This window comes from Rhopalosiphum padi, chromosome 1 (assembly GCF_020882245.1).
Source record: "Rhopalosiphum padi isolate XX-2018 chromosome 1, ASM2088224v1, whole genome shotgun sequence".
In the NCBI taxonomy this organism is placed as follows: domain Eukaryota; kingdom Metazoa; phylum Arthropoda; class Insecta; order Hemiptera; family Aphididae; genus Rhopalosiphum; species Rhopalosiphum padi.
The window spans coordinates 46,279,176-46,305,463 of NC_083597.1; the positions used below are offsets into that span (position 1 = coordinate 46,279,176).

The 26,288-nt window shown below is 26.5% G+C and overlaps 3 protein-coding genes and 1 pseudogene across 5 annotated transcripts; 3 read left to right on the forward strand and 1 right to left on the reverse strand.

Annotated features, from left to right (window-relative positions):
- The first annotated feature begins 3,826 nt into the window (after positions 1-3,826).
- Positions 3,827-8,224, forward strand: LOC132917657 (ras-related protein Rab-18-B-like). Of its 3 annotated transcripts, none has more exons than XM_060978496.1 (6): positions 3,827-3,845; positions 4,607-4,705; positions 6,206-6,323; positions 6,383-6,574; positions 6,777-6,899; positions 7,235-8,224. In XM_060978496.1, exons 2-6 carry the CDS (start codon positions 4,638-4,640, stop codon positions 7,334-7,336), a joined length of 603 nt encoding a protein of 200 aa, XP_060834479.1. In that variant the 5' UTR covers positions 3,827-3,845; positions 4,607-4,637; the 3' UTR covers positions 7,337-8,224. The 3 variants fall into 3 exon arrangements, with proteins under 3 accessions (XP_060834479.1, XP_060834478.1, XP_060834477.1); XM_060978495.1 differs by lacking the exon at positions 3,827-3,845 and adding an exon at positions 3,855-4,174; XM_060978494.1 differs by lacking the exons at positions 3,827-3,845; positions 4,607-4,705 and adding an exon at positions 4,985-5,164.
- Positions 8,225-13,709: 5,485 nt separating this feature from the next.
- On the reverse strand, positions 13,710-17,049 carry LOC132925889 (enolase-like; annotated as a pseudogene).
- A 1,193-nt stretch (positions 17,050-18,242) lies between these two features.
- On the forward strand, positions 18,243-25,504 carry LOC132925899 (uncharacterized). Its single transcript, XM_060990257.1, has 13 exons — positions 18,243-18,616; positions 19,071-19,268; positions 19,607-19,671; positions 20,991-21,384; positions 21,489-21,678; positions 21,996-22,182; positions 22,368-22,625; positions 23,846-24,036; positions 24,241-24,439; positions 24,713-24,960; positions 25,101-25,245; positions 25,317-25,430; positions 25,493-25,504. The coding sequence occupies exons 1-13, from the start codon at positions 18,373-18,375 to the stop codon at positions 25,502-25,504; spliced, it is 2,445 nt and encodes an 814-aa protein (XP_060846240.1). The 5' UTR covers positions 18,243-18,372.
- Positions 25,505-25,537: 33 nt separating this feature from the next.
- On the forward strand, positions 25,538-26,254 carry LOC132918070 (uncharacterized). Its single transcript, XM_060979144.1, has 3 exons — positions 25,538-25,676; positions 25,867-25,988; positions 26,063-26,254. Exons 1-3 carry the CDS (start codon positions 25,538-25,540, stop codon positions 26,252-26,254), a joined length of 453 nt encoding a protein of 150 aa, XP_060835127.1.
- The last annotated feature ends 34 nt before the right edge of the window (positions 26,255-26,288 follow it).

Sequence of the window (26,288 nt, forward strand, 5' to 3'; positions counted from 1 at the left end):
AAATAATAAAATATTAAAAAAAAGATTTCATCGTTTAAGAAATTTAAAACGGGTCGTATACAATAACCCGCCGGTTGCCGTCTATCGGAAATAAAATATAGGTCTAAGTAATCGGGGTGGCAGCTTGTACAAATCAATAAATATTTATTTAAAGTATAAAAACTAAATTTATTACTACCCTAAAATTATAGGAAAATTAACGTACGTAAGTATCCTACGACGCTTTTCGACGAAATCAAGCTGTGCCATATTAAAGTTCAAACGTGCACATCAGCCACCGAAGAAACAGCTAGCTCTTATTTCTTCATTCGTCTTCTTTGCGCTTCAGAATGAAATTATTGAAATTTTTTATGAAAATGAGAGCACTTGTCATGTACTGAAGGCTGTTGTTTGACGACTGTTCAATAAAATATTAGAATGGTTAATCGTCTCCTAAAAATGACGACGATTGATGTTTGCCATGGATGACAAATATTATAATAATATGATAGATCATATGTTTTTTTTTATAGAACTCTTTGTGATATTATAGGATTCATTTTTATATTTCAGCTGTCTTGCATACGAAACTTTTGGTATCTAATTAATTTCATACGTAAAACCATAATAATTGTATATCCTGAATTTTTTTTTAAATTATAATTTTATTATTTCAATAGTTGTTTGGTAAAATTTCTCACCAACAAATAAGACCATCTTCGACCAGCATAATTTTACATTGTACACAATGTATTAATGCATTATACATTGAAAATTGAATTCAAATTGTACAAATTCGTTATAGAGACATACTTAACCTAGTCTACATGTAGTATGTAGTCACCTACTATAGTAGCTATACAGCAGTTTACGGGTTGGCTGTACTAAATGATTAATAATTTTAAAAATATTTAAAAGTTGAATCATTCAATTGATATTACATACTAAATAGTTAATAGATTATGATCTACGTATAATAAAGAAGGACTTACAAAATCAATAAAATTTATTTCTAAATACAAGTAGTTATTCACATTATATTCGTTATATTATACACATGTGACTATATCATTCCCGTTTCGGTACCGTCCTGTTTAGGAATAATACATACCTACTCATACTATTTATATAGGTTCTAATGTTAATATGTTCAGATAATTTGCGACATTAATATATATATAATAAATGCAACATAAATTACTACAAAAAAAACAAAAATCGGTTGAGCAGAAATAGTTTTCACAGAAATATGAAATGAATATCTAATAATGTCATAAAAATTCAAAATTCAGACAATTTAAAAAAAATGTTAGGGATAAAAAAAACTTATATTAGTCAAGTACTCGGCCAGTTAAAAATGAAAAATGCTATTTATACAATTAATATAAATATAAATTATTATATAAAATGAGTCTGGTAATATACTAATATAGTAATATGACGATTATGTATTTTCGGTCTCACGTATTTTATACATCGCGCGTTCGGGAATAAATAAATATGCATACGTATGTCACCCGGCGGGTAGCAGATGGTCCGGTGCAATAATTTATTTTATTTCTAAAAAAGTAAATTAAAGCTCTAAAAGTATAGAAAATGAAACTCACGTAAACGTCGATTTTTTTTTTGTGAAACTTAGTTGTGTCTTATTTAATGTTCAGTAACCATATCGTCGACCCTGGAACACCTTTCCTCATCCGTCTTTACCGCGTTTCAAATTGAAGATATTGAGATATTTCATAAAAATAAGCTGAACAGAACGGCATATGCGTGTAAAATATTATATATATTAAAGTACGGTTTAACGATTTGTACGTCAATTTTTTTCTCCGTTAAAATTATTACAACCGTCAATCGTCTCCGACGAATAGCGAAGATTGATGATTACCATAGATGATAGATGAATATGATAGATACATATCCATAGATTATATACTGTATTGTCTGTATTATTATGTTGTAATATTATTATTAGCCAGACATTTAAATTTATTCAGGAGTCTGCCGTTCGAGAGACTTAATTGTGTACTTATACAAATTTTATATGCAAGGCGGAGGGCGGGGTAGATTGTATAGACGTTGTTCAGGACATTGAGACTAGACTCTTTCAAAGTTTCTGCCATTGGCATCGCATAAATTAGTAATTAGTTGTTGTTATCGATATTTTTCGCCCGTATTATTATTGAATGACATCCGTCTTCTCATTATTAATGTAAAAATATTATAATATTATCAATAATCAATATTAATATCGAAAACCATCATAATTATTTTCCAAATAGACAGAAATATTAAATTATAGGTACTACAATTTTCTTCGAACTTTTTTTTTGCTTTACTACCTTTTTTTGTGGTGAGTTCGCCATCTCAAAGACCCCTGACGAGCCGCCACTGCAGGTGTTAATAAATTTATGGCATAAACAGCTTAAAACTAATCTACATAATATTTTGAATACTTCTCTGTTAGTGTTAATAATAATACACGAATTGGTGTCCTTAAATAATATTTTTGTTATAACTTAAAACAAAATAGATAATTATACCTATATAATCGTTATTTTTCGTTAAAATATACAGTTTTGTCAATATTCAAATTTGGTAAACGTACTAACAGTAGTGCCGAACACGGGTATGAACTGGAGAAAATTCCCCAGAAATATTTATGGGTGGGTGGGCGATAATCAAAAATAGTTTGTTATGCAGTACCTATCTTGTATGTATATAGTTAGAAATAATATAGTTCCATTCGAACGTAACTAACTAAACATTTTTTTAGTAGGTGGGTCTAACACCAGCATTTTTTTCCCCTAACATGAAATATATAGATCGGCGCCACTGGACTTACGACTGACCTCTGAGACTGGGAGTGAGAATATGAATAAAGTTAAAACTTTTAAGCAATAATAATAATATAATAGTAGCTATTATAGTTATATAGTTGTACTAATAGTTATATAGGTACTATTCTGATTAATATAAAAAAAACATAAGATGGTGACCAGACATGAGTTATGGCTATTTTAACTGAGAATTGAAATGTTCAGTAACTTCAGTTACTAAATTTTAATTTTTTATTAGATGTTTAAACAAAACCTAACATTATGAAAGCTTTATTTATGAAATAATTTATGCGTGTATTATTAAAACATTAGGTTATAATAGAAAATATTTTTTAATTGTCTATTAAACAAAAATTATATGGTTTATGCTAGATAACAACTGTTATACTAGTGTTACTACGACGTAATAACGTAAAAGCATTTAAATACATTGATAATTAAAAATTAATAATACTAATTACAAAATTAATTAATTTGTAAAATCCTTATGATTATTTTAATCTCGCGTCAATTGGATCCTCTTGCGTCAGTTAGTCACCGGGATCTAGCTGTCGAGGGATCTATGTGACCGTTCACCCGTGGGTGCATAGATAATTATTATCTATGCCTGGGTGGCATGATGGATGGAAATATCTCATGTAGTCATGTTTAATAAATAATTTATATTATCTACTGGTGAAGACTAGTAAATCTGTATTCTGTAGTACAAAATGCTCTACTCTCGCAATCCAATTTTAATCTTTTTTTCTATAAAGTTTGAAAGTTAAATACCCAACTACCCAAGTATCCACCTTGGTTGTACCCACAGAACAATGGTTGCACTTGTACTTTTGATGGTCTGCTGTGCTGTGAACTAAGGTTCTATCAATTGATAACGTGACGTCACAACTGTCTAGTATATCTGTTTTTATCATGAACCACAATAAGATATAAAGATCCGTGTGTTATCTATCGAAACATAAAACAATGATGTATGATATATTATAGACTATTATAAATATGCTGTTAATATTATGCCTAAATAGTGTAAGTACCGAGTAATAAGTAGAATATCTATCAATTATCGAGTGTTATTAATATGTTAATGTGTTATTAATTGACTAGTCTTATTTGTAATTTGTAAATATATTCTTCATTTCGGTGTAAACAAAAAATTATATGTTATTACTGATTATTGCTGATTAGTATATTATTTCCGTAATACGCAATATCATTATAAATTATTATACTATATAGTACCTACCTATTAATGCTCAATATTAGATTTAGTTCTGTTTACGGTTATTAAAATCAAAAACATCTCTCAAGTGTGGAGTAATTACCAAATTAAATTTGGTATTTATGAAATCATCAAGGTAATTTTTGCTTTATTATTTATTTTAAAATCATACAATTTAGAGGTTTAGCCATTGTATATTTCTAGATGTATTTTTTTGTTGTTGTTTTTTGTTTTTTATTAGTATCTATTAACTAATATAAATCATTATATTTATGAACTGTAATTTTTATAACGTGGCTATTTTATTTTAGATTCCCATCATGCTGATAATTACATTCCAAAACTATACTTTTCAAGTATAACTTGGTCACTTCTGTGATGTATCTCATAATACAATTTATTAATAAGTTATTAATATTAACTGATATGTTAATTAATTGAAGGATTCTATATTATATTTTTAACTTTTTGATATGAAATATTATAATTACATAGGACCCATTACATAGGATATAAATTAATATAATTATTAAATTATAAATAAATCTATTAATTTGATTAATTACAGGTTATAAATACAAACAGATAAAACAATTTTAATGGATCCATCAGTTTTAACAACATTAAAAATTTTATTAATTGGTCAAAGCGGAGTAGGAAAATCATGGTAAGTTATATTTGATATAAATTACAGAAACAATATTCCTAGTTTTAAAATCATAAATTTTTATACTACTTTAGTAAAAATTAATAATATTATACCTATATAAGGTAAATAATAAATGTTTAGATATAATGATAGGTAGTAGTTATTATCACTATATATTGTTATAACTTATATGTAAGTTATTAGTGTTTTTGCTATAAAGGTACTAGATAAACAATTTGAGATAATAAACTTGTATAATCTTTTTACAATGGTAATTTATTGTAAAAGATATGTTATATTATACTTATTAGTATACTTCTTATGTTTATTCCGTTCCAAAAGAGAATACACCAGTTATGCATACTTTTTCCCCTTCCACCGGTCACTACCTATGTCATTATGTGGGAGATGTACGCCGCCAGACGACGAAAACTGGTTGCCGCATGGTGTATTTTTTTTGGACCGGAGTATAGTACTGTAAGCATACTAATTTAATTTTTCTTTATAATGGGGATTTTTCCCCGGAAAGGGGATATTTTTTTAACTACTATTTTATATTAACTAAATAAAACTTACTAAGTAGTAAGTATACAGTCCAAAAAAATAAAGTGTTAAAAAATACAGTATATTATGCTTACACACTTCTATAATTTAACTTATGTAATTTTAGCGAATCAGGAATTTTAAATGTACCAAACTATTGTATTCTATAACAAATTTTTTATTGGCATTTGTTTAAGCAAATAATTGTGTTTGTACTACTCAATATTCACATTAAATTAATCGCTCATCTGATATGAACACCAAATCAAATATCTAGGATTAATATTTACAAATATTTACTACCAAAAAATAAAAATTCCAATTTTTTTGAAAAAAAAAATAAAAATAAAAAAATTTAATAATTTTACAAAATGTTTAGTCTATATTCTTTTATATATTCTCTAAAGTTCTATAGTTTGTTTGAAATTTATCAAAGATATAAAAACAATAGATGAAATTGCTGCCATTTACTAAGATTTCACTAAAAAATCAGAATCTGTCCAGATACTTCATGTTAGTTATGTCAATTCAATCACGGCTATGCAATTTTCAACTTAAGTTTAATTATTTTATTGACAATGCCATTCTTACTTTTTTTGTTTTATTTTCCATTATAAACAGATTGTAAACATTCATGAATAAATTACTATGTAATAAAAAAAATTGTTTGTGCTACTGTAACATAATATACTATAAAAATCTTCCATTTATACCTTCTACTACTTATTTTTACATTTTATTTATTCCATGTAGAATATTTTAAGATATATTTTAACATAATTAATACTATTTTAGTTTTGTTCATAAATAATTTTTACAATTCTTCCCATAATTTTTTCTAATTATTATGCATTTTGTCCATCTACTAATTATGAATTTATTTTATTTATTTAGTTTAATACTTCCAATTAATTTTTTTTTTTTATATTTAAGTTTAACATAATGTTAATTTAATGTATCTGTATTTGTTTTAAGTTTGTTATGCAGATTTACAGATGACACATTTAATGAGGATAATGCAGTTACTATTGGTGTAGATTTTAAAATGAGAAAAATAACTGTTGATAATAATAATATTAAGCTAGCCTTATGGGTATGTTATCAAATAATTAACTATAAGAGCAAATAGATTCATTTAAAATGATTTTTTAGGATACAGCTGGACAAGAAAGATTTCGTACTCTGACTCCAAATTATTACCGCGATGGTCAAGGTGCAGTACTTGTTTATGATGTTTCAAACCGCGATTCATTTACATGCTTAGAAACATGGATTAATGAACTTAATAGATACTCTACCAAAACCAATATTATTAAAATGGTTGTTGGTAACAAAATTGATCGGGCAAGTATATGTGTATAAAATACAATATGTATATTTGAATATAAGCTCATATTTTATTAATCAAATGATGACAGAAATACAGAATATTTATTTTTTTAAATTTAATGAGTTGTGTTCTTGTGTTTGTTTACTCAATCTAAATAAATTCGAGAAATTTATTTAACATATTAATAATATTATTAAAATTAATTTTTAATTAAAGGAAAGACAAGTCACGCGAGAAGAAGGAATTGCTTTTGCTCGTCGTCATCAAACATTATTTATTGAAACTAGTGCTAAAACAAAAGAAGGAGTGTATATGGCTTTTGAAGAATTAGTTAGAAAAGTAAGTTAATTATTTATGAAGTACTAAGAATTATTGGTCTCTTGTTCTTGTACAGCAATATTTCATTAACATAAACAAATTAAATAACATAAAATTTTAGCAAAAAAAAACTTATATTTCTTTATATTTTTATTTATTTTTATTGCATATGGCAACATATTGTATCTTTAAAATAATTTTCTATTGAATTATTGGTCTACATAATGCATATTAACTATAAAGTTTTTAGTTTCTACATAATGTAACTATGTAAGTCATCTAAGATCATATTTCATATTGCTCATCTTTAAATATGCATTTATTTAATTAACTAAATATAATTATTTTGAAAATAGATAATAAATACACCAAGCTTATGGGAAAAGCTCGAAGATGCCAATGTTGTTCGATGCAATGATGATCATTCAGTATCGGAAGAAAAATATTGTTATTGTTAACTATTTAATCATATAAATATATATGAAAGGTTATTTTGTTTTAATTTATAAGTAGGCTAATACTTTGTAAGTATATGAAATATGCTGCAGATGAGTCCATATACTTATAAATATAATTAGAAAATTTTTGTTATGTATTATTGCACTTTAAAATAATTTTTAAGGTTATATTTTTGGTTGTAAACACTCATATAATTATTAAACTACTATGGATTACTAATTTATTAAAATGTATTATTATTTTATATCATTAATATTAATTTATTCCATTGAGATTTATTTTACAGTGATTATCTTAGTTTTCCATGAATTTATAAATTATTTATTAATTAAGTTGAGAAATAATTCTTTTTTTATTATTCTAATTACAATACCTAACATAACAATAAGTTAATTTGATTAATTAATTTATATCACAAGATATGAACTACACAATGAGGAAATCTAGAAATTCCATTTGTTATTTAGTATGTGTGTTGGCTTTTTGGGATTGGGAGTATGATAATAGTAGATGAGTTGTAGAGTAATTTATGAAACCATAACTGTTTGTTTGGTATTAAATGATTATCTGAAAGGGTAGTCTTTTCAAGTGTACTTTTACTTTCACTTATCAGTTATATTTGAATTTTTCAATGTCGACAGGCTTATTAGTTAAGAACAATCTAGAGCTAATAGCTATATCGCCTGCAGTAAAAATCAATTGAAGTTATAAATCACTGTATTATATTTATATATTTATAATATTAACAATTTAAATGTATATTTGTAATTTTTACTTTTTCTAAATCAACAAAAACATTAATAATGTTTAAATTAATGGATATTTAATTTTACATTGTAATTATGTTTATGTGATGATATTATAAATATATAATATGTTTTTGTCAATGCAATTTTCATTTTTTGAAATCCTAATTTCTTGATAATAAAAATTGTGTTGTATATACTATTTTTTAATCAATATACTCACATTTTATACTGTTAAAATAAATGAAAATTTTTCTTTTAATAATATTAAAATTTCATTAAGAAAACTATTTATTTTAATAATGAATGAATACTTAAGCTTATTAATGAAAGTTAGTACATTTCATTTACATATAAGTAGATATCACTTTGCTTTACAGTAGGTACAGTGAATCACTGTTACGGAAATGCTATATCAGAATTCAAATGAAATATTATAGTATAATAAATAGTACTATTTATAATCAATGGTAATATTAATATAGTTGGTAGAATATTTTTTTGCCCAAAATGTTGCACTTGAAAATGCCATTGTATGTATAAAATATAATATTATGCATAACAATTTTAAGTTCTCATGGATAATAGTTTTGAATCTTAACTGAATAATCAACTTAAACTACTTAAGTATGTAATTTTATCTAAATCTGAAATTAAAATGCCTATAAAAAAAAAAGATGTTATATCTCTTTTGGTTTTAGTAAGACTGTATAAGATTGATTATAAAAAACTTGAAGTTAAATTTTCAAGCCTTAGTTTTAAAAATTGCACTTGTATTCAATTTTCAACTATAAAACAATTTGCAAACTTGTTTGATTTTGACAATATTTGAATTTTAAATGCTTATGAAAATAAATTGTGTATGCATATCTCAAATGTTTTTATATATCTATAAGAACAAATTTGTTTTTTGTAAAAATTCCTGTTTTGGTTAACGATTTGATTTTTTGATTATTTTGAAAAACACTAAGAATTTGTAATGTTTACTTCTTTAAAAACAATATAATCTAGCCTAGATTATCTAGGTCCAATTTTTTATCAGGAACCTCGAAGTTGAAAATTGATGTATGAGATCAACTACACAATATAGACAATATAGTAGGTATACTTTTAGACATAAAAAAAACAAATCATTATAAAATCAATATATTCATTTTGAATGAATAATGATAAAATGAGATTATGATATTTCATAATTACTAAATAAAAATTAATATTAATGTTATATAATTTTCCATTTTTGGCTGATGCAGGGTTAAAGAAAATTTAGTGGAGTTCATGAAAAAATTTATAATAATCAATATTACAAATGTTTTTTCAGGGTGGATGACCCTCCTGTATACGTACCTGCTTTGAATAATGTGTAACATCTGTTACATTTGAAATATGGTTTGGATGTCACTAGCTCAGAATATAAAATGAAGAAAGAATAAACATGCTAAATAAAAGTAACAGAATCACATTAATTAATAAATGAAAGCACTGATATAATGGTGATTGGTGGTTACTGCTTACGCCTTACTTATGAAGATTAGCAAAAGTGAAAAGATGTTTAATGGGAAAACAGATTTGAGGATTAATTAAGCATAAAATAAATAAAAATGATATGGGTTTAAGTTAAGTATATGTTAATTATTTAGTGAGATCATTTTTCACACTATCAAAATTAGATTTCATAACAAATTTTAAATTTCTATCAGAGTATGATTTAAATCATGTCAATATGTTTTATTATTTATTTATTACTTTTTCTATAACTATATAATATGTATAAAAGTATATGATAAAATAATATCATTACACTAAATATATTTCTACTAATTTACTGCAGTTATGTTGACTTTCTTTTTCATTTTTCTTAATTTTTGTATCTAGATTTATATTTATGCTGTATGGTATGATATTTATATATCCTTTATAGCAGAGGTGGCCAACTTGCAGCTCGCTAGTCACATGTGGGCCATGTGGCTCATATCTTATCTATAAAATTAAAATTAATTTATTATACGAGGTATTTCAAAAGTCTTGATCCGATTACAAATGTATATAGCTTGGCAACCGTTAGCGAAGGTAAACGACCTATATACTAATGGAAAGATAACTTAAAATAAACTTGGTTGTCTTATCTTTTCATATTATTATTATTAATTTAATTTTTTTAGTTATACATTTATTAAAAACTATCAAATTATATTAAATGTATCTATAAACATTTTTACATTTTGGTTCTTGGTATCATTGTATTTATCCATGTGACCCTCGAACCTATTCATGTTGGCCATCTCTGCTAGTTAGACTATATAAATTTAAGACTAGGATATTATGTTTGAGTCTTTAAAAACTAAAATAATTTAGAAAAAACAATAACATTAAAAAATAAGTTAGAGTAATAGTCTAAAAATGTATTATTTATTATTAATATTATGTATTACAAAAAAGTATTATTATTTATTAGTATTTATAATCAGTGGTATTACCTACATTTTTAAGAATAAAATTAATATAATAAAGTTAATTTATTTTTATAGTTATGCCCTAGGCATAGTATTAATATAGCGATAACGAAATTTTAAATTTAATAATATTTATTGCATATAATACTCCATTTAAATATATTTATGAAATGTTTGTATAAACATAATTGCTTAATTTTTATGCTACACAACTTATAATGATTTATAGCTAAATATATTTAATATATTTTCCAAAAAATATGAAAATTCCTATTATATATTTTACAGGTTGAATTATTGAAGAAAAATATGAATAATTCTTAATAATAACTAATTTATATTATTAAAGTTTATTATTATATTTTTGAACATAATTATGTTATTTATAATATATAATATGATTGTAAAATTTACCTACTAGTTACTACCTACGATACAAGCGTTACAGCCCAAGCATAAAATCTTTGTAAGTACTAATAATACAAAATATAAGGTAGATACTATGTCGTTGATGTTGTTCGCACATGCATTAAGTGTTACCCGGCGAAGAGTATAGGCAAAATAGGTATATTTCTGTAAACCTGTAGTGTTCTATGTTATTGGTATGTACTATAAAAGTATATACCAGAGGTATTTTCAAACATTTTTAAACACAGCACACTGCTGTGCTCTTTACAAAATTTCACGGCATACTAAAAACTATTTACGATTTTTTTTTTGTCATTATTTAATTTTCACATTAAATCACTCTATTAGATAAATAAAATATTTTTTTATATTTTCAGATTTCGAAAGAAGCGACGATTGTATTCATTATACAATGATATGTTTTTTTCACATAATTTATGTATACTCGATAAGTATTACATTTTAGAGTAGTTTTGTATAAAAATTGGACCCAGTTTGTACTTTAGATAGGTTAAAATTAAAATTTTCCAGTACTTTTTTATTATCAGGAAAAACAAAAACAAAAAAAAATAAAGAAAAATTGACATTTTTAGGTAATTTAATTCAATATAAATTAATTTAATTTAAAACCCGATTTTATTATTTATTATTTTTTTTTTTGTAACTCAAGAACAAATAGTCGTAGATACTTGAAATTATACCAAATTTCGTATTTGTATTAGTTTGTATTATAATTTTTTATTTACGATCAATTTTTCAAAATATCTCGATTCTCGACTGTTTTGGAATTATTTATAGACATTAGTCATTTTCAATGTTTTTAGATTTTTTTCTAAATAAAGAATTATTTCTCGGTGATAAAAATTTTTAAAAATGTAATAAAAGATCTGCAAAGTATTTTGTGTTAAGATATAACTTTTTTTTTTTATCTAAGTTTGTAAAATTTAAAAATGATTCCTCATAATAAGTTTATACTGAAAACATAAAATTTAAAAAATATATAAAGACAATTATTTTTTATAGACATTTGGAAAGAAATTATTATATTTAATTCTTTTATTGACGCCATTTCTACAAAAAAAAAAAAAAAAATATAGGGAATTCAATCTTTATAAATAGCTCAAAATGTTTTTAAATATTTTGAAAATTATAATTCAATTTAGCTAGGTACTTACTATTTTTTATTAAATAAACGGACAGTACAGGACAATGTATTTCAAGAAGTTAAAAATAAAAATAAAATACATTTAAGTAGTTATACTTAATACCTATAGTACTATAAACTGGAGACTGCAGTCTAACCTACAGATTTTGAAATCCAAAAAAGATAGACAAGTGGCTAACGTTTTGCTGTACATTAGTAAATTAATTACCTACTCGTTATTGAGTAAATCACTATATATAAAACACTTTCATTAATTATTGATTGTTTAGAAGTACCTAAGCCCGGGGTAATAAGTTAACTTAATTTTTACAAACTGTAAAAAATGAGTAAATGAGTACCTATGGTATTTTTCGATAACGGCGTAAACAGCGTGGAATCATACAAAGACGCAATAGGTCGCTGTCGACGATACAGTAGTTGACGAACCGACGACGTACGTACAATTGTGGTACTCAGGAGAAGACGTCAGTGAGAAGACAGGACGACTGTAGCGATGTGGGATCGGGTGTACGAAAAAGAGGAGGCACTACGGAGTTTGGCGATAAATCACCAACGCACGTTCTTCGGCACCCCGTCGTGTGACGAGTTCACGATTGCCGGTGCCGTTCGATTATGGACGCGTTACACCCACTCTGCATGGCGGCCAGCCGAACGACACCCGCCGTATACAATCGCATGGCCCGGTGGCGAGCGGGACCGGAGTGGACGACGATGCTGCCGCAACGACACCAATAGCAGTTATGGCTATTGTTACTGATTAACGGCGAGAGCTCGACAATTAATCGTTACGAAACACAATGCGACCGACTGCTTATGATGGTCACGAAACGTCATAAACAACGGTATAGTAAGAGCGAGACTGTATCGCGCGTACATATAGGTAACGACAAACGGTAGAGAAGTTGGCGTGCGGCGATGGAACAACCGGCGAACAAGCCGGACAACATTGATAAAAATACTGAAGCGTTTAACACCGAGTAGGTGCCATGAAGTGGTGGCACACTCGGACGCACGTCATAATAATATATAAAAACGGGCCGGTATACGATGTATACCGCTGACGAATGGCCGAACGCAACCGGGGACGCAGATAATACGGCGACCGATAAAGAAGCAGATCGAAATCGCAAATGGTATTAAGTAAAAAAATAAAAATAAATCAAATATCGTGTGATATGGGATTACGGGTACTCACAACCAATAATGGTCAACATGCTTTTGAGTGTTGCAGTGACGACGTCTAGTTGCGGTGGCATGACGGTACTGAACATCATCCACGTTTATTATATATATCCTAACTGTGGCAGTGAGGACGATATATATTTATTTATTATATTATATCGAAATATTGTAGTGACATAAAATTACGTCACTGACATCGTGTCACGGACTAAACGGTGCACCATTAATTTGCATTGGCATCGGCATGCGCTCGGAATGCTGTATTATACACGCATTATACATATCAACCAACAGGAGCTTGTCTCGCCGGACGGCAATTTAATTGGGATTGCCGTTAACCACCGCAACGCTGACCTGTGAAAAATTTCCGCCGCCGTCGTAACATGCCACTAACGCCTTACTATAATATAATATGGTGCTATTGTCGAGTGGCGTCATTAACCGCGATTTTACAGCTAATCAACATGCCGCCAGAGTCTTTGAGTGGCCGGATAACGCACGTAGTTAACTTATGCCCCGGCGCGTTCCTTGGTCGTTTTTTGTCGTTTTTCACCTAAAAAACATTATTTACGTATTTTTAAGATGGAAGCGTACTCGCATGCCTCTAAAAACGTGTTACCGTGCACATGAGCGACTGTTGGACTCTGTCTCTATATAAAAAAAAATGTGGAAAATCCAAATATTAAGTTCCTAAGTACGCTAAGACCACTTAAAAAAAAAAACTCGTATGCAGGTTTTCGCGGTGAAGGGTTTATTTGCCGACTAGGAAACATTACACGCATCGTGAGACGGGTTGCCGAAACGGTTTGCGCGCAAAAAAACACGAAATATTCGAAATTTTTATTTTATATTACGGCTGGCCGCGGCCCCTGGTCGTTTTTTGCTGTTAGACTTTTCATAGACCAGTAGGCTTATTGTAGGGAGGATTGTGATCTAAAAACGAGTCCAAACTGGAACGGATATGAACCCCTCAACCCGCATTTCCCGTGAGAACACCACTAAAGGAAATGTATATCGAGATCGAGTTCATATCAACAACTATACCTTACAATGGAGTGACCGACCGTTAAATCATAATTTTATACACACGCGTTTATGCAAATACGACAATATTCGTGATACGTTGTACTTTTTTCACGCCTATTCGAATGGGTTTCGACAACATACAAGCGGTAGCAGTGTGGACTCATATCGACGACTACATGCGTGGTGATTTTATATTGTCTACTGTCGGCACGAGACGGCTCACTCATCTCTCTCATACATCGTGAACACCAACGACCGCATCCGCCCGCGCTCGGTAGCATAAAAACGAATTAAAGGCCGCGGGTCGTAACCACTGAAAACAAAACGGTCAAATGTCGATGGCTTGTACCGATAACCAAGACGACAAGACGGGTTACAAGCACATTATTATATCGGCCACTGATTGACAATAATACTACATATATAATATTACATCACGTTTAAGCACATTCATATGCTAATAATAATATGCACAACGGACATATCTAATACGACACAATTACAAGGTGACCTGTCCGAGTTTGCACTGTTATGACGCATGATTTAGGCGTCGTCCGGAAAAAGTGCATATACATGGCCGTATTGACAACGGAACTGATGTGTTACCGATAAAAAAACCCGGCCTACGCACAAACGATCAGTATAATATTGGTGATGGAAAAGCATTGCGAACACCAAAACGAATGGTGCATCGTCGGGCGGCTATGAATTTTACGCACCAAAACGATACAAGGTTTTGACTTTTGAGTGTACAAATATACACTCATTACTCGATCAACACTAACCGATTAATATTAATCTATATCATGAACTAATATACATTATATTATAAACATCTATATGTATATTCAACGATTGTAACATATTATCATTGATTATAGAATAATTCTATAATCAATGATATTATAAATATTACATTTTACACAAGTATCTATATATGTATATTAATTTAATAATTTAATATTCTAATTTCTTGTGTTATATTATAGAATAATTTGTGATTTATTATAACTTATAATTCACCGGTCCATAGGGGTTTGTAGTAACTTTACCTGTACAAGTTACTTTCAAACACTTTCAACGAATATTTGATTTATTTATTCTTAAAATAGTATAATCATAACCATATTTAATAATTTAAAATTTAGTTTATAGTTGTTTAGTTTTGGTTCATAGTGTACTCGTATTTCAGAGTGTAAATGTTATGCTCTACTATAGTTCTACTGTGTCATCACCAAACCCATGTCTTATACTGATTGCAATCACGATTCACGATCTAAAGTTTTGAGTAATTTAATTTAATCTTATCTTGTAAAATATATTTTCAGGTTTATTCATATTGTACAAAGTGACCGCGGTCGATTTCTACCAATTTATTGTAATTTTACAAAGTGACCGCGGTATGCAACTCAAACAATAGATAGTACAAAGTGTTCGTTTACCGTATTATTTATCCACCTATTATTGGCTGCTGTCTGCAAAAATGCAAATCGCAATAAGTTGTAATTTCCTGAATTATGGTTTACATTTGATACTAATAGTTATTTTTCAAATACTTATCAAACTTTAAACGATTTAAACCTTCAAACAAATCATTATTATATAATATTCTTATTCAAAAGACTTTCCACTAGAAATATCCATTCAGGTAGCGTTAAATCAGTTGCAGATAGTATGTTGAAATACTTTAATTAGACATTATATATATTATCATCATCATTGTGTTGCTTTATGTATAAATATTAAATTTATTAAAATTATCTGTACAATCTGCCAGACAAGCCGAGTAATATTATACACATAATGTATTATTATTATACAGTAGATTCTTATTATATTTATCGTTTTTCGTTATTTCGGTTTTTTCGCGCGCAAAATGTATCTGTAACTCATCTAACGATACGTGTAAAGTTTCGGAGTTCAAAAACAAATCATTCACCGCAAAAACTTGCATAGATACGAGTTTTTTTTAAAAAAGTGATTTTTAGCTGACTTAAGTGTTAAATTTTTGGATATTCGTGATTTTATTGATATAAAAATAATATCTGACGGTCCTTTACGCTACAACGGTTTTAGCGGCGGAGTACGATTGCGCGCGTTTTACCTTTTTAGGTATATGGTTGCACGTGAAATTGGGTGCGGCGTTGCCAAATTTTTTACTAAACAAAAATCAAGTTATATCATAGTTATTTTTAATATTTAAATACAGATAGAAATACATTTATTCAGAAACTAAGAATGATATAATATTAAAATAATGTTATTAATGATAAATATACCTGAATGTCAGTGGATGCAGTAAAATTAGTCCATGCTTCCCAATGATCTTTATCAAATGGATCTTCAATAATTGATACTATTGGAAATTCTTTAATGATTTCTTTGTAAAGTTTGTTAAAGCTTCAGTTGAGATTATTTGTCTTTTGTCTTTACTGTCCGACTTATTTTTGAAATCCAAATCGTACTTTCCATCACTGCAATTATTATTAAAGTTATTGGAATTCATATAATAAATCATATTATACATAATTAAAGTTATTATATAAAAATTTAAACAAAATAAATTGCTTTACACGTAAAACTCAGAAGCAGTAACCTCCATTCCAATTTTGATTTTTCCCATATATCTAGCGTTTTTAATAGCTGTTTCAATTAAACGCAAACATTTTTTTGTTATCAAGAATATTTTGTGCAAACTCACCTTCATTACCAACTATTAAATAATGTAACATTCAATCCATATAAATGGCGATTCGGTGCAATTAGAATTAACTTTATTATTGAGTATTTTTATTTCTAAATGTACAAAAAAAGTATATTTAATTTGAATATAACAGTCAAACTTAAAATAGTATAATTTAATACTTATAAGTCTAAAAACTCTTTAAATTAATTACTACTATTTTATATATTAATAATGATTTACAATTTCTTTATTAACTTTCATATTTTTAACATTAAATTTTAGGGGGGAAATGAAAGGGCAAAATCAATTTGGAGAGGGGGAACTTGCCTACCTTTGCCCCCGTGATTTTACTCATTGACTATTCGTTTATAACTTTTTTTATTTAGGTAAGTATAACTAACATGTATTATTAAATTATATAGTTATATAGGTACAATTTCAGGCAATCACGGCAGTCATGACAATGGCTATTGTTATATATATATATATGTATTTGTAAATATTAATTCTGTTATGTAGTTTGAATTTTGTTCAATAAATGATGTCACATGGGAGTAAGTATTGTGCAAACGGTTCACCTCGATGAGGCGTACCACAAGGAAAAAAAAGGTACAATTTAAACAGGTTTTCATCAAATCATTTTTACATATTATATAGATTTACAAGTAGTAGGTCTATAAAAAGATTCTTATAAATTGCACATATTGAATTTCTGAACTGATCAATAGGTATGACGTTATTATTTATTTATATTAGTAACATTAAGTCTATTATTCACTATAAAATGTTATGAAAAAAATAACTTATACTTCACTAGAGCTAGAGTTTAGAGCAGTCGACCTGTTGTAGTTACGGACCAATATTTCCTTCGTTTTGTTGCCAGGTTATTTAAATTGTTGTTTATCCGTGACAGACGATAATGTATGTATACAGCAATGACTGTACCTATTGTCTACTACAAAATATCGATTTATTTTTGTTGATAGTTTATTTAAATAATAGTAAATAAGTACAAGTGCATTAGTGTATACAAGAGTCTGTATTTACACTGTGTTATACTAAAGTACCTATTAACATATTTTTTTTATGTCGACTTAAGTTAAAATGTTTTCTTTAAATAGCATATGTTCGTAGTTTCTGGTAATGAATTACTTATGAATATATTTTAATGAAAAATTATAAAACTATTTAAAATATTGTTATTTATGAAATTAAAATTATCGTGGAATGTAATTTAAGCACAATTAAGATAATGACAAATTAAATTTAAAATGGAGTCCTAGTGTATTTCTTACACTAATATCTCATATTGAAATGAATTAATTTGTGAATATAACTGCAGTAGTTTTAAAAAATATATTTTGGAACAATGGATTTTAGATTATTGTGGTTTGTAAAATGCATAAATAATGTTTTTGAAATTGGATCTGAAAAAGAGACAATTAAACTATTTGGAGACACTCTAAATAAAGATGAAGGATTGTTAAGACAGCAATTTACCCAGTACCTTGAATCTTCGACAGTCAACAGAAATATGAATACAAATATATTTTACATCTACATAACTACGGTAAAAAAAGTCATCAAAGAGGAAATTGAAGTTGAAGAAGAACGTAAGTATTTAATTTGAAATATTACGATTGGTTTTGTTTAAATACTAATTATTGGTGATTGTAAATTAATTGTAATACACATACACATATACATATGGTATTTAAAAAAAAATTATAGCAAGACTTTAATAGTTTGATATATTCAACACAAACAAAATTTCGAAGTTTTCTTATACAATAAGTAATAAATACTAATTTAGTATATATAGGTACAATTTATATTTGAATTTGGTTTATTAAGGGAATTTAGGGATAAGTGTTTATAAGTGAAATATTTAAATTGTCAAAATAATGTTTCGTCATCCTCCTGTATTTTAACTTTTTTTTTAAATATCGTGTAAATAATTAATTTTTGTGTTATACTGTCACCGTTATAAACGATAAATCTCAATATGCTATTTATATTGATTATTGAAAACTGTTAGGTTATCTTATTTTTATTAATATTTTATAGTATCTGAGCTTGAAATTCAATCATTGAGAGAGTCTGATAGTAAAAAAAAAAAGAAAAAGCACCATCAAGATAAGAAGAAAAAGAAAAAATACGTTCACAGAGAAGACACATTAACCAGCGGTGACTCGCCAGCCTCAGATACTGACAATGAATCAGATGACGGAAAGTCTAGAGATGGTTATTCCAGCCCAGATACTGGTACCTACTTTTGTATTTCTTAAAATAGTTCAAATTATTATATCGCTGACCAAATAAATGGTTACTGTCTTCGCATAAAAATGTATACTGTATGATCATGAGAATGCGTTTTTGTAATTCGTAAATATTATTGATCGAGTTTTTATAAAGTAAATTAGAATTGGAATATTATTAAGTTTGTTTATTGTTCAATTTGCTACTATATAAATAATATATATAACAGTAGACATATATTGCATAATAAAAGATAAACTTTAGCAAAAATTAAAAATAGGTATTCGTGGAAACATTAATAGTTTTTAATTGCTTAAATTATTAATTTTATGTTTAATGTTTAGCTATACAAATGGCTGACGAAGATGGGATAAAAAAATATTCCGAAAAACTATTTAAAAGAGTAAAAGTAAGTATGTTTGGCGGCCAAACCATCAAACCTTAGAACTAACCAATCTTTTCAGTCCATATGCCCAGATGCCTTCGTCAATTTTATCAGTTCTATAGTACATAAAAAAAATGCCAATCTTCATAACGATCTAAAAATTTCAACACTATCTCAATTGATTAAATTTCATTTCCTCTCATTCCACTCAAAGTTAATCCACCATAAAAATCCATTAATAAATCGACTTTCTTCTCGTGTAATTTCTGTCATTCCTCAAAGAAGATTAAAACGGTCTTGGCCTAGAGACCTGCTTTTTTGATCTGTCAGGTGGTACTACTGGTACTACTGAGTATCTTCCCATCCTGTAATTTCCCGCTATTTAATTTAATATGAAAAAAACCTATATGTATATATATTGCTTTTTGATAAAAAAAAGAAAACTTATTGTACATAAATGCTGCCTGTTGGTGATATTAAAATATTTAATATTCCTTGTACAAAAAATAAAAATAACTTAGAGTACTTATTACACGTTCTTATAAATCCTATTTATAATATAAATTATTTTTATTGCACTTTGTTCATCGATATAAATTCCTAAAACTCATTAATTTGATAAAAAAAATAAAATTGTTATTCTTCAAACATATTTATATTCTTGATTAGTGGAAATCGAATTTTTGTTATTTATATTTATAATATACTAAGTGATGATTCTTTTATCGAACCAAAATCAATATTCCAAAGCTATTATTGTTTTTTAAAATATTTTTATACATAATTTCTAGTTGTAATAAAACTATATGTTTTAATATTTTATATCATTATAATTTAAGTTTTATTATTTTTTGAATGACAACATACATTTTTTATGTCATATTCTGGAGTAAAATATGTTTAATCCAGTATTTTTATACAAAAATATTAAAATTTAGAGGAGTAGTTTATGAGTTACAAGTATTTAAAGTTGGTATGACGAGTGGAGAAGTACAGGGTACCTTGCAACATTTTTGCTTACTACTCCGCTTACCACAACTTTAAATAACTGTAACGTCTGTAACTCAAAAACTAGTAAACGCTAGTCCAATTTTTAATTCTCGTGTATCTTTTGTATCCAGTATTTTACTGGATTAAAAATATTCAGCTTCAGAATATTAAAAGTATATGTTATCATTCAAAAAACTAAAAAATTTAAATTATATAAAAAATATAATTTTTTTTCAAAAATATTAATAAAGTGAAATAATGCGTGTTATTCGATAAATTAATTACTCAGTATATATAGTATTATATATAAGTATTAATAATTAATAATTATACCTATGCATTGTTTCATTTAGGTGATCCAAGAAAAAATAATTACTTTACCAGAACTGCATGTTCATTTTGGATGTATGGTTGGAAATCTTAATGCTGATCTCAAATACTTGTATTTTGTTAAGAATACAAACTCAATTATTCCAGTTTACGATTTAGAAGAAGAAGCTGATTTTTATATGCCTAGTCAATTTTTAATTGGTAATAAAGCTGGGTGTTTAATTAAAACTATGGAAAAAGAATTGGAAAATATTTGGATACCAACTGTAAAAAAACATTTAATTGATCCATTTTTACACGATTGTGTTACTACTCGCACTGAAAAAAATATTATTAAAACATTGACATCAGCAAGTATACCATCCACATTTGTACGAATAACTCGTGAAATTAAAGCTCAACACGATTATGAAATTCGTAAGTCATATTTAATTCATAAATAAATTATTATTATTGGTTATTACTTATTAGTGTTGTTACTAAATTTTTCTAATCATAATAATTCGTATACTTATATTTAGTTAGCGAAGAGCGTCCAGATGATTATGAAAAAAGACTTGATTCTGTTGACTTAGAAAAAATTATATCACTAAGCGAACTTTTTATTCTTGAATCATTACCAACGTATGATATAAATAAACTGACATCATCAGAACCATTGAAACATCATTTTTTAATAGAATTGCAATGTTTATCAGATAAATTAAAGTGGTATGGTGTAATATGTTTTGTTTTAATATCTAATATTTAAATTTCAGTACCTATTTGTTTAAGATATTATTTGAATTCATAAACAAAGTGGTATAAATGTTACATATTAATATTAATTTGCTAAAATATAGTAGTAACTAGTAATGTATAGATGATAGTATTTTTTTAATATTTTTACTTTTAAAAAATTAAGAAAAAGTCATACAAATTACATAAACTATAATGAAAGTAAAACAGAAATTAATTCTCTTTATGAAATAAATATTTTGTATTAGTTATTAAAGATCACGATTTTTATAGATTAAATTATATGTTAGGACAATAGATTACATGCTAAAAAGACAATCATTGAAAGCCACTGAATATTTAAGTGGTCTTACCAAGGATAATGTAGAAGAAATAGCTGAAGCTCTTGAAAAAACTCCTGCTATGATTCTTCAATGTGTTAATATACTAGAAAATTGGAATTCAAAAATGAAAAATCTTTGTTCTAGTATTTTTGAGGTAATTATTGTAATTATACCTAAATTAAAAATTGCAGTACAGAACACAATTTTCTTAAAATATTGAGCTACTTAGAATTTATATAGTTTGTTCATTGTTTAATGACTGATTTTGAAAAACCACAAAGTTAAATTATTTAAAAATATAAATAATCAATCAATTTTATAATTATTTAAAATAAATAGTTTCAAGAGCGAGAGACTATCCAATCAGAGTTTAATTTTTGGAAAAACAGTGAAGCATCAGTTAGATCGATTATAGATGAACTTGAATCTGAAGATACAAAATTGTTTCTCGATGTAGTAGAAAAAACGTCAAACTGTACACAAGCAATTAAAAACATTTGGGATGAATTTAAAATTGTTAAATTACAATTTATTCGTTCGTGTGGCATAGCAAAAGATAATTTAAAATATGTTTCACTTATCATGGAACACTATAAGGTATTTATATCAATTTAAACTAATCGGCAATATAATCTAGCTGTCTTGTGGTATACTTATTAGAGATACAAAATTATACCTATGTCTTTTATATATTATATCTTGATAAATACATTTTGCAATATTTACAATTTATTATGATAAAAAAAATATTTTTTCATTTTCTGAACGGAGATGTATTGATTTTACAATGATGTGTTTTTTTATTTTTGTGTCTGTCATCACGTTTTGGAGTAATAGTGCTTTGATTTTTGACTTCAGCCCCTTTTTGAAAATTAAATTGAATCTAGTTGGTACTATGGGGGGGGGGTCAAAAGTAAAAAATTTCCAGTAGTTTTTAAAAGCGTCAGGAAAGACCCTAAAATAGTAACGGAAAACGGGAATTTTTACACATAACCACTTTTCGACAAAATCGATTTTTTGATTTTGTTGTAACTCAAAAATGAATCATTGTAAATACTTGAAATTTTCACCAAATGTTTATGTTAGCGTTATCTAATTACGATTAAATTTTCAAAATATTTTGACCATTTTCAACTATTAATAGACCATTGAAATTTTCGATTTTTCTAAATTTTTTTTCTTGAAATGCTAATAAAAAAATTTTAGCTTTCCAAAAAATCTTTAAAATTTAATACAAGGTTTATTATAAGTTGTTCTTATTGTAATAAAAAAAAATAAAAAATCGTTAATCACAATTTTTGTTTATAAGCATTAATAGTTCAAATGTTTACAACATATGTTAAAATCGCGAAAATTTGCAAGGAATTTTGAAGTTGAAAATTCATAAAATTCTTGTGATTTATATTTAAGGTTAAAAAAACCCAACACAAGGTTCTCCATAACTTTTTATTCAAATAACTTCAAAAAAACTCCAGCGTTAACATTTTATGAGCGTATGAAATTTAATTTTTTACGAAATCGCGTAAAATAACGATATATTACAATTTAAATATAGATAATAATATAATATATCCTACTAATTATCCTAGACTGACCATCTCCGTTCAGAATCGTTTTTCGTATACCTGTAATTGCATTCAAATTTAAGTTATTTAACACATCCATTATAGAGATTAGTGACCTACTCATTTCCATCTCTACTATACAGCAGAGCGATATCCACCTGCTCATCTTTTTTAATTTGATTATAGTTGTGTTAATACTTTGAATATGTTAAAAAATGTTTACTCTCTTAGTCAAATTTTAATAATTTTTAGGATTTTATATCAGCAGATTTTAATACAATAATTAAAGTTATACCTATTTGGTTTGATGATTTAAGAACTATATGGGTTTTATCACCATATTTTGGTAAAGACGTAAATATGTTAAGATTGCTTTTGCAAATTTCAAATGGCTTATGTGAAAACGTCGGAAGAAATTTAGGTGACTTAAAATTAATTTTCAAGTAAGTATTTACTATTTTCTCTTAAATAAATATTAAACATACATTTTTGGAAAATATTATGTTGTTTTTATTCACTTATTTACATTATTTTTTGGAATTTACTTTTTATTATTTTAGATAATAAAATATACCTAATGGCTATTTTTATAATGTTTTAGTCTAAAATTATTACTTAAATATCAGTAAATGAAATGATGTTTTTAGAAATAAGAATATAAAAGAAATATCAGAAATGTCTTTTAATGCCACTAAAATGTTGGATGTTTGGTCAGCAGAATACTTAGAAACTAGAAAATCTATTGAAAAATCTAAATTCCAACGATGGGAGTTTGATAAATGTGTACTGTTTAACAAAATAGAATACATTAAACGTATAGCAAAAGATATTCATGAAATAGTAGTAGTAAGTATTTCGGCACGTAGACGATATTTAAACCGAAAATGTGATTTAAATTATTCATGATAACGTATTTAATACTTATTTTACACTTCTAGTGTAATTGTTACATTTAAATTAACACTTAACAGTCATGTTTATGCATTGACATTTGACACTATAAACAAATCAAAAATAAATTTTTTCTACAGTTGTGTATAGATAACATTATTTTACAAATAAATTCTTTAAGTAAATATAATAATTATTAAATTAAAATAACAGTTATTTTTTTTTTAGACAATTAATCAATTTTTGAACATTTTGGGTTCGGATTTAAGATCAGTCATTAAAGACATGATTGGTTTAGATGTTATGATAAGTAGGGTAAAATCGCTTTACAAAGTTTTTGATGCTATTGATTTTGATTTATTTTGCGAAGATAATGTAGAAAATTGGAATTTATTCTTAAAAGAATTTAATTTGGAAGTATTAAGAGTTGAAGAAGAATGCAAAATTTTTATTGACTGGTGTTTTAATAATTTAAGGTATCTAAATCATTCAATGACTTATTTTGGTATATAATTATATTAAGTTAAAAATTATAAATTGAATAACAATTCAAGCTGCATACTTAAAAAAAAATTTAAAAAATAATAATTTTTATAATTGTTATTTTTAAATTAAGGTCGTGTAAAGAGGCATATTTAATTTTGGAGAAACTTCAGAAGTTTACCTCAAGACCTGTTTTCAAAGAGCAACTTAAAACCAAGTATGAATCGATTTTAAGACAGTATGAAAATGAGTTAACAACAATTGAAACATGTTTTTTGGTAAGAATTGTGTACACGGTTTTATTTATATAATATGATTCATTACATGTATTAATTATTAATTTATTTAGACTCACCAAAATAATCCTCCAATTTCTCGATACCATCCTCCAATTTCTGGATCTATATTTTGGGTACGAATGTTATTCGATAAGATTAAAGAGCCAATAACTGTTTTCCAATCAGTTAATGAATTTAATATGCCTTTAAAATTTAAGGTAAAATAATGTATTTTAAAATTATAAAGTATAAATGTTGACGATGTTGTGTTAAATTATTGTAGGTTGTAGAAATGTATGAAAGTATTGTTGATCAAATGAAATCGTATGAACAGTTAAAATTAATTGATTGGACAAATAAAGCAAGATTATTGGCTGTATGCCAAATGAATAGTAACATACTAGTTTGTATTAGAACACAAACTAATACAGGTTGATTAATTAAATTAAATATTATTTCATTATAATATAAAATTATTAATTCTAAATGATAATATAAAAAAAAATAATAATAATTACCTATAATTAATCATTTTTAGAGAATAATTGACATGTTTAGTATGTAATATATATTGTTCAATTATAAATACTTATTTAATATTTTTATTCAATTTTAATCTAGATCAAAGTCATTCTGAAAGTAATTTACTTAAGATCGAAGATTTAAAAGATTGGTTAAAGTGTTCTAGAAAATCAAATCAAATACTATATGATAGTAAACTAATGTTTAAAACTAATTTTAATGTAAAAAATATATTCTTAGCAAACTACATTTTTAAAAATAATTTCTTTATTAATTGTTTATTTATTAAACATAGGATCAAGTTTATGAGCTAATTGAAGAAGCAGAGATGATGGAAAACTTGGGAATTGTTTTACCTGGAGAAATGCAAATGTTATTAGCTAAGAAAAATAGTTTACTGGATGACATAATGAAAGTGAAAAACGTGGTTAATACATATAATACATTTATTTCTTCTATGAGCAATTTAGAAGTAAGTTTTCTTTGAAAATACATTTAAAGAGAGAATTATTTTATTTTTA